This window comes from Equus asinus, chromosome 22 (assembly GCF_041296235.1).
Source record: "Equus asinus isolate D_3611 breed Donkey chromosome 22, EquAss-T2T_v2, whole genome shotgun sequence".
Lineage (NCBI taxonomy): Eukaryota > Metazoa > Chordata > Mammalia > Perissodactyla > Equidae > Equus > Equus asinus.
The window spans coordinates 52888544-52905010 of NC_091811.1; the positions used below are offsets into that span (position 1 = coordinate 52888544).

Here is a 16467-nt window from a genome sequence, read left to right on the forward strand (position 1 = left end):
TGAGGTTGAGATGAGGGCAGGAGTGAGTGTGGAAGAGCTGTAAAGCCCAGAACACTCTTACCCCTACGATGGCCTTCAGCTCCTCATGACCGTCCCAGTCACTGCTGTAGATCTCCTGCAGGGTTTCTGACACTCTCTTTGAACTTTCACGCATCACTGAAAGGAGAGTACTCAGTTCTAACATAAGGTTTCCCAGAAAGCAGTTTTGTCTAATCATACGAGTGACAGACAAATCAGTGAGTCCAATTCAGAAGGACAAACTCAGAAGGTTTGGGTTATCAGCGAGGGCAGCTGGATGGGGCTGAGATAGGAAAAGTTACTCTTCCTAGGCCCACAAGGTTCCGGAAGTCAGGGACAGGCAACTGATAAAAAGCCTGAGTATGGCTGGGTTTTTTCCCATCCTCCAGACTTCTTAGTAGCTGCATAAATGCCCTCTGGATTCTCCTGTGCCACCATACCCACCTTTGACTGCACTAATGAAGTTCTTCAGGTCCTTGTACAGCTTGTGGCCCTCTGCCTGAAAGGGAGAAGTGCCTTTGGTGACTAAAGGGGTACAATTGGAAAGATGCACCAGAAGTCAAAGCAGAAAAGTAGGTTAAAAGCAGAAATCAATCCTGGAATTTCTTCAAACATTATATAAATGTTATAAATTAGCCTATATTTTCTTTACCAAGAAGTTGTAGGTTGTCTCTTTTGCAGCATTTTTAAGTTGGGAGATTGCTCCTATTGCATTGACATATCTTCTTTCCTGTTTGATCTCCCTTCCAGTGAAAGAGTTCCTCTGTGGAAACGTAAGTGTCCTATGTGACACAACCTATGTGACCCTCGCTCACACCTTCCTGTCTTGGCAGATGAACTGCTCCCACCTCCTGCAGACACCAGGCCCTCTTCCTTCTCTGCACTCTCACACTGGCCATTCCTCTCCCCCTTGACGCCCTTCTCTGCTTTGCCTCACTTTACCCTTCCCTTCCCTCAGTCACCTGCTTTACACTTCTCCTCCAAGGAGCCTCATCATTGACTCTCTTCCTGTTCCAACTCCAGTGTCCTCATCTATAGTTCTATCTACCTATCCGATTCAATCTTTGCTGCTGTGTCTGAATTCTCATTCTTTTAGGCTAGGAGTCCCAAGCACACATTAAGTCTCCTCCCTCCAAAAAAGAAGGGAGGGAGGGAGGAGAGGAAGGTATCATTTAGATTTGGAAGTTCAAATCTCTACCTAATCGATGAACCACTCGTGTTGTAACTCAGACACATATTTACAAATATATCCAGCAACCAGAAACTCATGACCTCTTGCTGAGGCTGCACTTCATTTTAAAATAGCTCTGACTATTACAACTTTTGCCCACTGGTCTTAGGTTGGCCTTCTGCACTCAGAGTAGATCTCATTTCTCTTGCACATGTGTGAAGACATCTTTTACATGCTCTGCACCAAGTCTTCTTTCTCACAGGCTTCCTCAATTGTTCCTCATCATGTCGTTTAAAGCCCCTTCCCATTCTGGCCTCTTTCCTCTGTGTGAACTCCAGTTTCTAGGAGTGGGGTGAGAAAGAAGTTTGAGGCCAGACCACTGACCTTGTGGAGCCCAACTTCAGGAGTGTGGGACTGGACTGAAAGGTGCAGCCCACTTCAAGAGTATTCTACGGGGTCAGAACAGTGAGCCTCATACTAGTTCAGGTGACGGAGTATGTGAGCTGAGATGCATTATGCAGTACACCATAAAATACTTGTTATGAACTTGTTCATTTCTTCTATTTGCTTGTGTTCATTACTAGATAGGCTATTGAGCACACCAAAAGTTAGAAAAATTCATGGGGGAAAATCCTATCTAACAACTTAAATTTTTTTTTCCTGTGGGAATCTCTGATGGAAAGATAATTATTGTTTAATTTTAGCAACAGAAAATCTAAGTCTACTTAGTCAAATAAACACAGAAAACTGGACTAATTATTTCATCCATCTTCCTGCCTCCAGAGATCACCTCTAAGCCAGTCCAAACTCTTGACCATACCTCAGGTAAAAGTCCTTCTCAAGGGGCTGAATGCCAGGGCTCAAGGGACACAAAGACACAGAGAGTCTCCAGGAGTCTAAGGCACTGTCAGAGAGCTGGGAGAAGAGCTGGGATTCTGTAGTGTGTCACAGCAAATGAGGGTCAAGAGAGAAATGATCAGGGAAGGGTCAGATGCTGCAGAGAGGTTAGAACGCAGGAAGAATTGGTGTCACCAGACTTGGTAATTGGAGGTCACTGGTGACCTTGAGGAAGCACTTTTAATAGCATGATGGAGACAGATTCAGTCAGTTAAAATTCAGAAACATTTGGCATTCACCAGGAAGGGTGTCTCACTTCCTTTCTGCTTTTTCATTCACAGAAAAAAAGTTTAAACAGTGTAAGACATTAAATGTACAGAATATCTTTTAAACACGGATATGGTAGGTAGGTACAAGTTTGAGAGTTTTGAAATGTGATAACCAAGGTTTGAAAGTTTTGAAAGGGTTTTGGGGATTATAAAAATTAACAAGGATTTCAATTTCTTTTTATGAAAGAAAAAAACATGGACTCAACTTTTTACTTCACCATGAAGATTTGGTCTCCAAAATACATATTTGAGTAATAAAAGCTGTTAAACTATCTTGCATAATTTCTATAAATGACTTTCTTTTTTTTTTTTTTTTTGAGGAGATTATCCCTGAGCTAACATTTCCTGAAAGCCTCCTCTTTTTGCTGAGGAAGACTGGCCCTGAGCTAACATCCGTGCCCATCTTCCTCTACATTATAAGTGAGACGCCTACCACAACATGGCTTGAGAAGCAGTGTGTAGGTCCAGACCTGGGATCCAAACCGGCGAACCCCGGGCCGCCAGAGCAGAACGTGGGAATTTAACTGCTGCACCACCAGGCTGGCCCCTATAAATGAAATTCTTAATTTTTTATCCCATTAGATATTATATGGCCTAAAAATTCAGATCACTAATCAAGTATCATGCACGCTTGTGCAAGTTTTATGTACACTGTTCAAAACTAGGGGGTACTGCTCATACCATAGGCCATAAAATGTGAATGCCTTCTACCCTCCAAGGCACCGCACAAACGCCAACTCCATTTCTGTGTATTAGAATCAAGCCTCTGGACAAAGTTCTTCCTTTATGCTTTTGTTCTTTCCTTTGAGGAGAGGAAGCGTGGGTGTGGGTGATGGTGGTGGTAGGGGTGGGGTGGCGGGACAGCACTGGGAGTCATTTTATTTCTCTGACCTGTCTGTCCTCCCCTGAAATGTCTCCAGGATGAATAATGTCAGCATCTTTCTTCTTTCCTGACAAAGGTGGCTCTCACAGTCTTAGTTCTCACTTGTCTGGGAGTCAAAAACTTGTCTCTACCACCAACTAGCAAGTTATTCCACTTCTCTGGCTCCAGTTTCCTCATCTATAAATGCCTGGTAAGGTCATTTCTAGCTCTAAACCTTATGATTTTATCACTTCTGCTCTTTGAATCCTTGCCAAATTCTTGGCAGCACCACAAGGAGTCTGAGTTAGTCCCTCCCATGCCTTATACAAACAGCCCCAGCCCTCAGTTAATGAACCACTCACTCTGGAAGCTTGTCCTAAGCACTCAGGTAGACAGAGCTATGTCCTAAGAGACTAAGAAGAAGGTCCCTGTCTTGGGCTTCCCTACTTGCTGGAGAAAAATGGACTCAGAGAAACCCAAACACTCAGCAACACAAGTAAATAGCATGACAAACCCTGAGCAAGTGTTTTAAGTGCTTGACCTAATGGAGGTCCAGAAGGGAAAGATGAAAAGAGATTGTCAGATGTGATTTTAAAGACAATGAAATGGAAGCAGCTGTCATTACCAGAAAGAAGAGATTAAAATGCTGCTTGGGGAAAATAATTCTTCCTATATAAAATATTTTGAAGGAGGGAAATGGGAAGTACATAGAGCTCTCAAAGAAAAATTACCTATGGAAATTTGACCTGGAACCCAGGCAAGTGGCCAGGCCCTGAAATCAGGCTGGGAAGTTTCAGAGTTTTATTCATTGACAAAGTTTACCTACAAGCTGACTGTGGGTGAGGGATAGGGCACATGACCAACTGGTCCAACTTTTGGAACACTTCACTTTCAATCTCCTTGCCTCTGTCCTTTTCTTCCTGCTCATCTTACTCACCCCAGGTCCACCCTCAGACTTGGCTGTATTGTCACTGTCTTTCTCCTTAAACTGTGAGAGCCTTGAGGGGAGGTGTGTTGTCTTATTCCTGTTAAAGTCCTAGCATCTAGCACTGTGGCCAGCATGCGGCAGGGACCCAGGAAACGTTTGTTAAATGAACTTTCCAAGCACGTACAGACACCAGTTACTGTAGGTGTATCATTTGCTCAGAAGGAAAGTTTTTCCTTATTCCTAATCTAACTCCATTTCATTTCTCAAATATATTTCCCCCCTCAAGTGACATTTAGTTGGTGGGCTCGCAAAAGGAATTCTGAGGGGATTGTCCCATCCGATCTTAATCTTCTTGATGCCCCTTCCTTCATCTCTTACCCTTTCTACTCACACATCGGCCATTGTAGACCATCCTATAAGGCAGAAAGGGAGAGAAAAGACCGAGGGGAAGAATGCACCAAGAATCAGAAACCTTCAAAGTGGGTGTCAACTTAGTGATTCCTGTTCTTTTCATGCTGGAGTTGGAAGCAGAACAGTAACAGTTGAGAAGAGGCCCAGGGAGGCCTCCTAGAGAGGTACAGGGAAACAAGCACAGGCTTTAGGTTTGGATCCTAGCTCTGCAACTCTTACACTATACTACCTTGATTAACCTGCTTCCCTCTCAATCACTTCCTATGTCTCCTTGAAGGAATTAGACTAGATCAGTGGTTGCCAAATGCTGTTCTCAGACTACTGCTACATCATAACTACCTAGAAAGCTTGAAGTAAAATACAGATTCCCTAGCTAGTCATCACCCATGGCTGTTAATATCACACACAAAAGGAAACAACCAGACATTATGTAGCTCCAGATGGAAGAATATAAGACCTACAATAACAAGTATTCTTGTTACCAAAACAAACAAAAACAAAAATCTGAATCTCATCAAGCCTCTAAATTGAACGATCAATTTACATAAAGTATAAGAGACAGAGGAACATGTTAAACAATACCATGGAGATTCAGCAAAATTTAAACTGCAGGACAAACAACCCAGTCTCATCAACAAAGAAACTGCAAAAAGGGAGGGGTTGGAAACCCACAGATTAAGAGATTTAAACATATCAACAAGTTGCTGATTTAAACAAACAGTAAAAACAAAATCACACAATTAAGGCAGTGTGAACACTGACTGGATATATTATCATATAAAGAAATAATTGCTAATTTTTTAGAGATCACTAAAACTGTTTTAGTGGGTATTTAACCTGAAATACCTGAAAAGATGTTTGTATTATATTGTTAAGTGAAAAGGCAAGTTACAAAACCACATGAATAGAACAATCTCATTTTTGTAAACCTCATATTTATTTACTATGGATATATTTAGAGATCATATACGTACATAGCAAAGTAACTGTAAGGATATAAAACAACAGTGGTTGTAGCATGGGAGGGTGCGAAATCATTTTTTTTAATTCATTTTTCCTTTTTTTTCTTTTTATGAGGAAGGTCGGCCCTGAGCTAACATCTGTGCCAGTCTTCCTCTATTTTGTATGTGGGATGCTGCCACAGCATGGCTTGATGAGCAGTGTGAAGGTCCACGCTCGGGGTCCGAACCTGCAAACCCCAGGCCACTGAAGCTGAGCGTGTAAACTTAATCACTACACCACTCCACCGGGCCGGCCCCTAATTCATTCTTTTCTTGACATACTTCCTGACTTGTTGTAATGAGTAAATGTTTTATAGAAAAATATTTTTGGGTGTGATAATGGTTTTGTGGTTATATTTTAAAAGACTTCTTATCTTTAGAGACTGATAATGAAATTTTTATGGATACAGTGATATGATACTAGAATTTGCTTCCTAATAATCAAGGATGGGGGAAAGTGGGTGGAGATATAGACGAAACAAGATTCCCAGGAGTTGATAAATTATTGAAGCTGAGTGATGGGGTACACATGGATTCGTTATACAGATTTTTCTATCTTTGTATATATATGAAATTTTCCATTACAACAAATTTAAAAGTACAGATTCTCAGTCCCTCCTACCACAGACCTTACATTTAAAAAAATCTTCCAGAGCCAGCCCTGATGGCCTAGTGTCAAGTTCGGCACTCTCACTGCTCTCATGGCCCGCGTTCCTTTCCCAGTTCCAGAACCACACCACCCGTCAGTCAGCTGCCATGCTGTGGTGGCTCACATAGAAGAACTAGAGCACTTACAACTAGCCTATGCAATCATGTACTGGGGCTTTGGGGAGGAAAAAAAAAATTTTTTTCTTTCCAAATGATTCTGATATACAATCAACTACTGAATTAGATGGTAGCTAATATCCTTTTAATATAATTTTAAAGAATTATTTCCCATATAATTCAATTAACTGATATTGTACAATAAAGATTTTAGCTGGTTTTTGTCCCTAGTTCCTGAGAAGTAACCTCTAAAACCTTGGGATTTCCTGAGTGACGGGAATATCTGTTATACATGGAGGGCCCCTCAGACCACACCAAAACAAATGACTCAGGATGGTGGCTGGTCAGGCTGGAAAGATGAACCATGTGGTTAGAGGGTTGGGGCTTTGAGAGCATATCAGCCCAACCTCCAGGGGAGGGGAGGGGAGCTAGAGATTAAGTTCAATCACGTAGCCAATGAGTCACTATGTAATGAAGTCACCATAAAAACCTGAAGCACAGGTTAGCTTCCCTGGCTGGTAATCCAACATCAGTGTGCTGGGATGGTGACATGTCGTGAGGACACAGAAGCTTCACATTTGGGACCTTCTCACACTTCACCTTATGTGTCTCTTTGGCTGGTCCCGATTTGCATCCTTCATAATAAAACTCTAATTGTAAGTAGAGCACTTTTCTGAGTTATGTGAGTCATTCTAGTGAATTATGGAAGCAGCCAGTAGGAACTTCCACCCTGGGAGCCAGCTGCTCAGAAGTGCAGGTGGCCTGGGAACTCTGGAGCTTGCAGCTGGTGTCTGAAGTGAGGCAGTCTAGCAGGGGACGGTGCCCTGATGCTGTGAAATCTGACCTAACCCTGGGTAGTTAGTGTCAGCATTGCCTTGCAACTAGATATTCATATAAGTTAATAACTCCTTTCTATTACAAAGAGGGGATCGCAATTTCCAGGACTGACATAAGAATTAAATGAGATAATGTGTGTAAAGCACGAAGCATGATGCCTGGACATGGAGATGGAAAGTCAGAGATCCCACAGAAAGTTAGATCTCTTCTATCCACTTCTAAATGTAAATTTTCTATATGAAATTACCCATCATATCCAGTGAAGATAGAAAGAACAGTGAGAATAGGTTTGTAGTTAGAATAACAGGTCAACATAGACGTATTATTTTAGAATAAAAGGCTTAGGTGGGGTAGACGTAGTGGACAAAACATGGGGCTATGGAGATAAGAGTCCTAACGTGGGAGAGAGGCACCCTGGGGAAGTGAATAAGTAAAAAACTAAGGTGGCAGGGGCTCATTTTGATTTTGTCTAAGGACCTAGTGATGCCACTGTACCCTGAGGGAAGCACTAAGAGAAGAGAAGAACACTGGCTGTCTCTCAAAACCCAGGGTCAGCAGAACAGGAAAGGTAAGTGTCTCTGGTTCCCAGGGGAAGGATAAGCAACAGGGCACGCTGGGGCCCTTAGCCTGGGAGAGCAGGGTTAGTAGGGATGCTTGCTGGTTTGTAGAGCCTGCTGTGCTGCCGTTCAGCCCTCATGTCTCATTTCTTCCTTCAAGCTTCCCTTCCCCGTCTTCCAGATTACCTGTTGATGGTAGAAGTTGCTGGCACTTTGTTCAAACCGTTCATCTTTGGTTTCCACAGTTTTCCCCAACTTCTGTAGTACCTGGGGATATAAGTCAGAAAGGTCCGTAAGGCTATAGTCAAGTCTCTCATATCTGTTGCCTCATATGACCCTGGCTTCTCAGTCTCAGATGCAACTAAAGGCCCATACTCAGATTAGGCCAAAAGAATTAGAAATACAGCACATTGCTGAAAAAACTATCATGTTTTGTGGTTCTTTTCAAATTGGGTACTTCTGGGGTATGTAGTAGTGTGCTAGAGGGTATACATAAAGCCCAGAATAAATATGGTATATGTTCCTGGAATGACATTATTTACTGCAGGGGAAGGGGAAAATGTTATACATTATTAAAACAAGGATTAATAAGAAGAATGTAAAATGTGTATGGCTTTAAAGATAAAACATGAGCCTTGAAGATGTTTTTCACTTGAGAGACCCTCTTCCTGCCATAGCTGTAGAGTCCTCTAGACAGACAAGGTTGGAAAGGCTGGCAGGACACTCTTCTCTCACAAGGGCCCTCGTGGAACACTTTGAGAAGCTCTGATGTAATGCGTTTGAAACTCAGCTAGAAATGAATGCTATCCATGTCTATCTCCGCTCCACTGGGAAACTGAGATCTAACCATCACACTGGTCTCAGTGCTAATGCAAAGGATGTGGAAATGAAAAAGATACAGTACCTGCTCTCAGCAGGGACGCTCACCTATAAACAAGTAAGAAAGTCCTGACTCTTCTACGTGTCACCCCCATTTTGGGGGTTACGCTATCCCCCGGGCCCAAGTTAGAATCTCAGGAGTTGCCCTCAACTACTTCTCTCTCACCTCCTTCATCAAATCCCTTACCATGTCCATCTCCAGAAACCATCCCATGCTTTCTAGTGTCACTGCCACAGCTCGAGTCCAAGCCCTCATTGTCTCTCATCTGGCCTGCTACAATAGGCCCATCATGCTGCAGCTTAAAACCTTCTAATGGTTCTCCATTCATCTGCTCAATGAATTTTTATTAAATGCCCATTACGTATCTATAGGGTATAGTTCAAACTCTAGCGTGCACACAGGTCTCAACGGTCTGACCCTTCACTAAGCCTCAGCTCTCATTATTCCTCCATCCTGCAGGTCTCCCTCCCTAACATTTTTTTAGTTTCCCAAATAAGCTAAGGGAGATTGGAATTGGCCACCCCAAGATATGTCTCCTTGGCATGTGTATTATTTTGGGCTGATTACTTTTAAAAACTGCAGGCGTGAGAGAAACTCTGAAAAGTAGAAGTTACTCTTTGCAAGAGACATTTACATTTGTAAGGAAAATCTCCATCTGTAAAGGCTCTCCCTCTCTGTACCAGGAAGAAGGGTGGATGACCTTATCCTCTAAAAACTCTTATCAATGAGGAAGGCAAGGACTTAAATCTGCATAATAACCTTACTCTTGTTTACTGTGCTTTTCTTGTAGTCTCCCATAACTGACTTGCCCCACACCCAACATCCTCCTTTGTAGCTGAAGATGGTATTTAAGATGAGAACCTCTGCCATTTTGGCAAGTTGCTCAGTTTGCCTGAGCCTCTCCCACGTATACATGTTATAAAGCTTTGTTTAATTTTCTCCTGTTATTCTGTCTCATGTCAGTTTAATTTGTAGTACAGCCAGAAGGACCCAGAGTGGGTAGAGGAAATGTCTTCCTCCCCTACAAAGCCATATTATTGCTTGTTATAGATGCTTTTGCTTCTTTTTGGAATGCTCTTCCCCACCTTGTCTGTTAGGCAATTATCCCAATTCATACTCTATATCCTTTGTGATGCTTAACCATATCTATTTCATCCCATTAATCGAGTTAATCACTCTCTCCTAAGCACTTCAACTTCTGTACCTTGTATGCACTTCTATTACTTTTTATATTTGTATTTATCTATCTATGTCTCCTTCTAAACAGTGAGCTCCTTGAGGATTGGGTACTTGTCTTACTCATCTAGATCTCTCAGTATCCAGCAAATAGGTGCTTAATACATAAATATCTATTTATAAAACATAAGGACCTGTTATAAAACAAGAAAGAGAGTGAGACTGATACAGGAAGGACCAATGGGCTGGGCCTTGAATTAAGATTTTGCTAGACTGGAATAGAGTATAAAGGGTGAAGGTGGAAAGAGAATTCCAGGCAAAGATAACATCAGCAAAATCACAGGATTACGCAAATTCATGGCAGCTTCATGAGATGGTTCAGCATGGCTGGTTTAGGGTGTGTTCTGGGGAGTGGTGGGTAGGAAGCTAGAAAGGGAGATTGGAGTCTCATTGTGAAGGGCTCTGAATGACATGCAAGAGTGCCCAGGTTTTGGGAGTGTGGAAAGCTCTATGTCGAGACTCTGACCCAAGAGTCTCCATTCTTAATCCTGGGGTTAGTGTCTCTCACTTCTGGAGCTCTCTTTATAGTGGTTAAGATCAAGGGCTTGAAGTCAGACAGAAAAATGCCCCCATCTTGGCCTTTCCACTTAGTGGCTATAAGCCTTTGGACAAACTGCTTAAACTCTTAAGCCTCAGTTTACAGAACTCCCTTTCCCCCATTAAGATAACAGTATCTCCTGGAGTTGCTGGGAGAATGAAATGATGTGTAAATTGTTTTCACAGTGCTGCCCTTGGTGAGTACTCAATACAAGTTCACTATCATTATGTCTAGTTCCATTCCCCTCTCTATAAATACTTGTTTTGTTTCCTTTTCAGTTTAGCCATATGTGTTTGTCCACGTCTCTAACTCCACCTCACTTAACACCCAGCCCTGATTGCACAGAGTGAGCCATCTTCCCAGGCTCCTCCCGCTCACACCAACAAAACACTGTCCTCTACCAGAGTTACAAAACCACCTTGGTTAGTGCTAAATGCAGCTCTCACTTCCTTCCTGCTACCCCTCCCTTCCTTTTTTTTTTTTGAGGAAGATTAACCCCGAGCTAACTGCTGCCAATCCTCCTCTTTTCACTGAGGAAGACTGGCCCTGAGCTAACATCCATGCCCATCTTCCTCTACTTTATATGTGGGACGCCTACCACAGCATGGCTTGCCAAATAGTGCCATGTCCATACCGGGATCGGAACCGGTGAACTCCGGGCTGAGGAAGCAGAGCGTGTGCACTTAGCCACTGTGCCACCGGGCAGGCCCCTACTCCTCCCTTCCTTTGCCCTGGGGCTTGGTTCTTCTGAGGCGGAGGGGGCTGAAAGGACAGAGGAGTCAACTTAGCCTAGAGCTGACGTGGCACATGCCAGGACAGATCAATATCCCCAAACCCCAAAAGGCTCAAAGCAAAAAGCCTTGAAGGGCGTGGGAGTGTGTGTGCTGAGGAAACACTCCCACCTTCAATTCTGAAACTGAAAAGAGCATTGTCCCCGTGGAAACATAACCAGTGCCCAAAGTCATTTGTTGTCATAAGCAACAGGGCCCTGTGACAGGGCACTTAGACTTTGCAGTAGAGGTTCTTCCTCAACCAGAGTTCCTTGAGGGAAGAGATGCTCCACAGATGTTTGTGGAAATAATTAATAAATTCCACCTTTGGAGCACTTCCTAACGAAAGTCCACATAATACCAATGCCTAAAGTCCCACACTTAGAATTCCGCCCCCATTTGCCTGGCCTAGCAGCTGAGAAGCTAGAACACAGATATTTAGAGAGAAACAGCAGGGACAAGAGGAAAAGTAAATGTGGCAAAATGTTAACACTTGGTGAAATCGGGGAAGACTACACTTTTGTGTAGATTGGGGTGGGAGGATAAAGCTTTAAAAAAAAATCAGTGCAGACATGTTTGGTGGCTATAGCTCCTCATGAAGACCCGTCCCCATAACCGTTTATTATATTTTAGTTTATTCTCTCTGTTGGGGTAATTTGAATAGGCCTTGGATCTTAGATATTATGGAGTTTCGTTAAAAATTTTTCCTTAAGTATGATAATGATATTGTAGTTATGTAAGAAATTCTTATTTTCACAATATATGCTAAAGTGGGCTCTCCTTAATATGGCCCTAATCTACTTTCCAGCCTTTTCTCACACCACTCCCTGTGCTCCAGCTCAGCTGCATTTCTCACCCTTCTGCCTAAAAGATTTCCAGACTCCATGCCTTGCTCATGCTGGCATTCCTCAGATGGAATGCTCTCCCACCACTTGCCTGAGGAACTACTAATCAGCCATAATTTCTATCTCAAATTCAGCCTTCATTACAAAACCTCCTTCACTTCTCAATCTTTCTGTCCTCTGAATTCCCACAGACCTGCAGCTCCCTAGATCACTTATTTTACTTTTTTTTTTTTCCTAGACTGTAAGCTTCTGGCAGGCAATAATGCCCTCTTACTCATCTCTAAATTGCCTCCTGGGTCCAGCCTAGTATCCTGGACAAAGGAGTTTTTCTGTAAACTGATTATTGAACCCTTTGGGATACAAGTTGAGTAAAAGTCAACAGAGGAAAAGACCAACAAAGGAAGAGTAAACACTGCCCTTCCTCGGGGGAGATCTGAGAGGTCTGCCACAGAGAAATCACAAACAGATGGGGAAAGCATTAGTTTGAAATGTGAAGATGTGTCATACTGTAAAAACACAGTAAAGCCAGCTTGAATTCGGTCTCATGTTGAGTCTGTGTGGGAACTGGAAAATAAAACAAGAAGAATGCTTCATCTCCATTATGTTTAACAGTCACCAGACCTTCACTTCTAGTTTTTCAGAGGAGGAGTCCCGAGCAAAAGGTGTTTCCACTCCTAGCTTTGCTCTGGAGAGAAGATCAGCAGGAAGTGGGCAGGCACAGCAGGAAGTGGGCAGGCACAGATGTCAGGGTGGTTTATCAGGAACCTTGTAAAGAGAGCAGCCTGAGGTTGGATCCAAAGGCAGGACACCTGGGTTTCAGTGATAGTTCTGCCACTTGTCAATCTCTTTTGAGCCTTGTTTCCTCATTTCTAAAATTGGGATACCAATAATATGATAAAGAGTTGAAAAAGATGAAGTGAGATCACATCACAAGAATGTTGGCTCCATAAAGGGAGAGATCGTATCTTTCTTATATTCTTGTGCCTCATCCATACAGGCACTTGATATTTGACATGTTCGTTATTACATATTACTCAGATTATAGCCAAATGCATACAGAAAAACTGCAGAGTCCCAGGGAGTCTTTTCTTTTGACTATAACTTTCTCCCTGTCTATCTTGACTTCAGTAACTTCCCAAGACTCAAGGACTCAGGCAGGCAGAGCTGAGCTCCTCCCTACATCTCAGGCCTACATTCCCACTCTAGGCAGCATCCACTACCTCTAGGGTGCCAGCTGTACTGCGCCAAGTTCAACATCTGCTGTCCTTCTGTCGAAGTCTAGGTTCAGAGTATCTTCTTATTTCCTGCATCGACCTGGGGTTCCCCAGGGCAGATTTGAGTTGCTCTTCTCTGCCTTCTCAGGGTTCAGACCAGGAAGAATAGGGTGTACTTGGGCAGCTGGTTCTCCCTTTGGGAAGTATCTGACTCTGAGGTTCAAGAAGCCCTCTCCCCTTCTCACTTAGGTGTCCACCAAATTGAGTTTCCAAATTACTGAATGTCATTTTACAGAGGCAGAATCTGAAGCCCAGAGCAGGGACATTATTTACCCAAGGCTTTGGAGTCCCGGCTTAGAAAAGGAGAGAAATCCGAAAGCAAGGGCATAGTGTTGATGATAGGCTAAAAGAGGACAGAAGGTGAAAGAGTGAGGTAAAATCAACTGCTGTGTCTTTTAAAAATAACTATTAACCATGAGTTTTCTGTCTTTTCTTTTTGTTTGTCCAACCCATAGCGCAGCCAGCCTTCTCTTCCCTAGTACCTTCTGTTCCTCCATACCACATCTAACTACACCTTCCCACAGGCTCTCATCTCCATCTTTCAGATTAGTGACCAGACAGCCTTGGAGAGGCTGAAACCATGATCAAGGTGAAGTCAGGGTAAAATGACATAAGAAAGTCCAGCCGTACAAAATCTTTCCCTTTTCCTCTGCTCTTCCACATCACCCCAGCCTCCTCAGACAAAGACAGAAAAAGTACATATACATATATATATATATATATTTTTTTTTATTCTCCTCTCCCTTCCATTGTGAGCCTCTTAAAGAAAGGGACTACATCTACCGTCCATCAATTCTGTTGATAACCCCACTTGGGAGAGCTGGTTGCCTTTAATCCTTCCCAGGGCCCAAACCAGTGCTCTGCTTTTAGAAGATGATATGAATATTTCAATTCTTAAGCATGTGGTATTCATCCAAATGCTTCTAAAACCACAAACCCTTAGAGAACCAAAATTCCATCTCAAGTCCTTCTTATCTGTCCCCCTCCGGCTTTTTCTTCTGGCATAGTCATCTTTTCATACCATCTCATCTACCAAAGTGTTGACAGGTGGAAAGCAGAGGTTCAGGTTAGAAGGAAAGAAAATACTGTCAACAAGTAGAAGCAAGAACACCATTAAAATGTGTAGAGAAGTGTCCACATAGGTAGGCAACTTATAGACAGACAGCCTACCTAAACGCTAGTGCTGGAGTAGGGCCACCCAGAGCTGCCGAAGGACATAATCTAAAAAGAGATGCTCCTTCAGTCACCCTGGGCCAGATGCGCTGGCCGGGCAAAGGGAAGGGGCAGGAAGCAGATCTGCTTACTGCTTACATCAGCTTAAACAACACCCAGACGCCAGGCAGGGTTAGGTACAGGGAGAAGGATGCACAATTACTCTGGCCCTTGCGGACCTGCGGTCCAAGGTGACCGGTGGTACCACTGGCAGGACAGCTGCTCACGGCTGTCTTAGGACTTGGGGGAAACGACCCTCTCGGAACCTTCAATTTCATCTGTGAAATACCATCCTCGCTGGAAGGCTGGAACAAAGACCGCTCCGTGGCAGTCGCCAACGTTAATGCCTTTCTTTCACCTTTTCTGGGTTGGCCTGAGCGTTACCGTTGCTGAGAGACTTGTCTCCTCAGCTTCCCCTGTCCTGGCCCCAAGGCGGGTGACGTTCTCCGTTCTCTCACATCTGCCCGTTGTAGTGAAACCCGCCTCCGCTCTCCTTTCTGGGGGAACCGGCGCCCCTTCTCTTCAGCCAGGACTCTGGGCCCCAAACACCCTGCGCCCCCTCTCGCCGTGGCCGGCCCTGGGCCTCGGCTCCCCGCCGGCCGCCAAGCCTGGCCGCCTACCTTCTCCTGGGCCCTGCTGAGCTTCTTCTGCACCTGCTTGGCGAAGAGGCCGGCGGCGCCGCCCGCCTTGCCCTCTGCCATCCCGCCGGCTCCCTGGGGGCCGCCCGCCCGGGCCCTAAGCCCTGTGGTTTTCAGGAGGCCCCTGAGGAGGAAGTGCGGTTCCCGGCATGCCTCGCACCCGGCGGCGGCGGCGGCGGCGGGCGGGCCTCCTCCTCCTGGCCCTGCTGGCCGGCACGCCCTGCCCCGCGGCCGCCTCAGGCTCACCCTGAGGCTGCCCACGACCACCCCGAGGCCACCCCAAGGCCCAGGGCAGCAAGCCTGGCGGCCCCCATGGCAGCCACCGTGTGACCCGCCGTGAGGCCCACTCCGAGGCCCACTGGGGCCTAGCCAGCCGTGCCCCACGAGGCCTCCCCACGACCCGGCACAGTCGGGGGGCGGCCCAGAGCAGGGGGCGAGCGGGGCGTGGGGCCTGGTCAGAGGAGGTGGGCCTGAGGGCGTGCAGCCTGGGCCGGCCCTCAGGAGGTGCCTGCTCAGGACGGCCTGCAAAGCTCTCCAGCCTTGAGGTGTAGAAACCGCAGCCCCACTGAAAAGAGCTTTCGAAGGTGGGCCAGGCCTCGTTGGTCCCGAAAGCTGCTTAGCTGTAACAGTCAGAACTGGAAAATAACTGAAACCATGGGTAGAGAATACCGTGATTTCCATTCAGCAGGCGTATTTGTTGCATCAGAAAACGTGTTTTACTTATATGGGTATGTATACAGGTCAACCCATGTATGACTAGGTTGCCAAGTAAAATATATTTCTTACTCCAGGTTGCAGTCTTTAAAGATGGAGAGCCTGTACCAGGGAGGCTGGCTCTAAGCCTGGAACTGGTATGAGAGGGCAGAGGGGGAACTCTAGAGCTGGATTTGAAAGGGAGGAAGAACTGCACTAGAGATAGAAATGGGGGTCCTTGGGAAAAGAGAGGATCTTACTGAACAGAGACTGAGGAGGGAGTAGGAAGACTGTGCTGGGGATGGGGAGCAAATTTTTCTAGCTGGATAAACTAGTACGCTGTACTTATGGAGGCGGAAGGTGAAGACAGATACGATTGTGAGAGTTGGGATGGGACTGCTTACAACTGTTGCTTCTCTAGCTAGAAGTTCTCCAAGTGGAAGTTACTCCCTGACCTGTTTGAGAGGAGAGCTGGAAATTAGGACACTAGGTTTGGAGGAACCATTTACTCAAGGGTTTTACAGTGCAGGTAAAATTCCCTTAAGGCAAGGAAGAGGCTCAAGTTACACTTCCTGGGGCCGGCCCCTGGCCGAGTGGTTAAGTCTGCACACTCTGCTTCAGCGGCCCAGGGTTTCACCAGTTTGGATCCTGGGCACAGACATGGC

At 44.9% G+C, this 16467-nt stretch overlaps 1 protein-coding gene and 2 long non-coding RNA genes across 7 annotated transcripts in view; 2 read left to right on the forward strand and 1 right to left on the reverse strand.

Annotated features, from left to right (window-relative positions):
* BIN2 (bridging integrator 2) overlaps positions 1-15275 on the reverse strand; it is a 30350-nt gene extending 15075 nt beyond the window's left edge. The window contains exons 1-4 of one of the 4 annotated variants that reach the window (XM_014847415.3): positions 15092-15275; positions 7903-7983; positions 463-517; positions 62-156 (exon numbers count right to left, since the gene is read on the reverse strand). In XM_014847415.3, coding sequence (XP_014702901.1) covers positions 62-156; positions 463-517; positions 7903-7983; positions 15092-15172 — 312 coding nt within the window. In that variant the 5' untranslated portion in view covers positions 15173-15275. Of the gene's footprint in view, positions 1-61; positions 157-462; positions 518-7902; positions 7984-11004; positions 11128-15091 lie in introns of those variants that run through there. The other 3 variants (XM_014847416.3, XM_070495185.1, XM_070495184.1) reach the window with 3 other exon arrangements.
* On the forward strand, positions 2687-5752 carry LOC139041652 (uncharacterized). Its single transcript, XR_011497186.1, has 3 exons — positions 2687-2813; positions 3315-3428; positions 5638-5752. It is a non-coding gene; the product is annotated as an uncharacterized lncRNA (long non-coding RNA).
* Positions 6846-16467, forward strand: part of LOC139041650 (uncharacterized) — a 36027-nt gene continuing 26405 nt past the window's right edge. For both annotated transcript variants that reach the window (XR_011497183.1, XR_011497184.1), the window contains exons 1-2: positions 6846-6978; positions 7634-7727. This is a non-coding gene — a long non-coding RNA (uncharacterized lncRNA). The remainder of the gene's footprint in view (positions 6979-7633; positions 7728-16467) is intronic.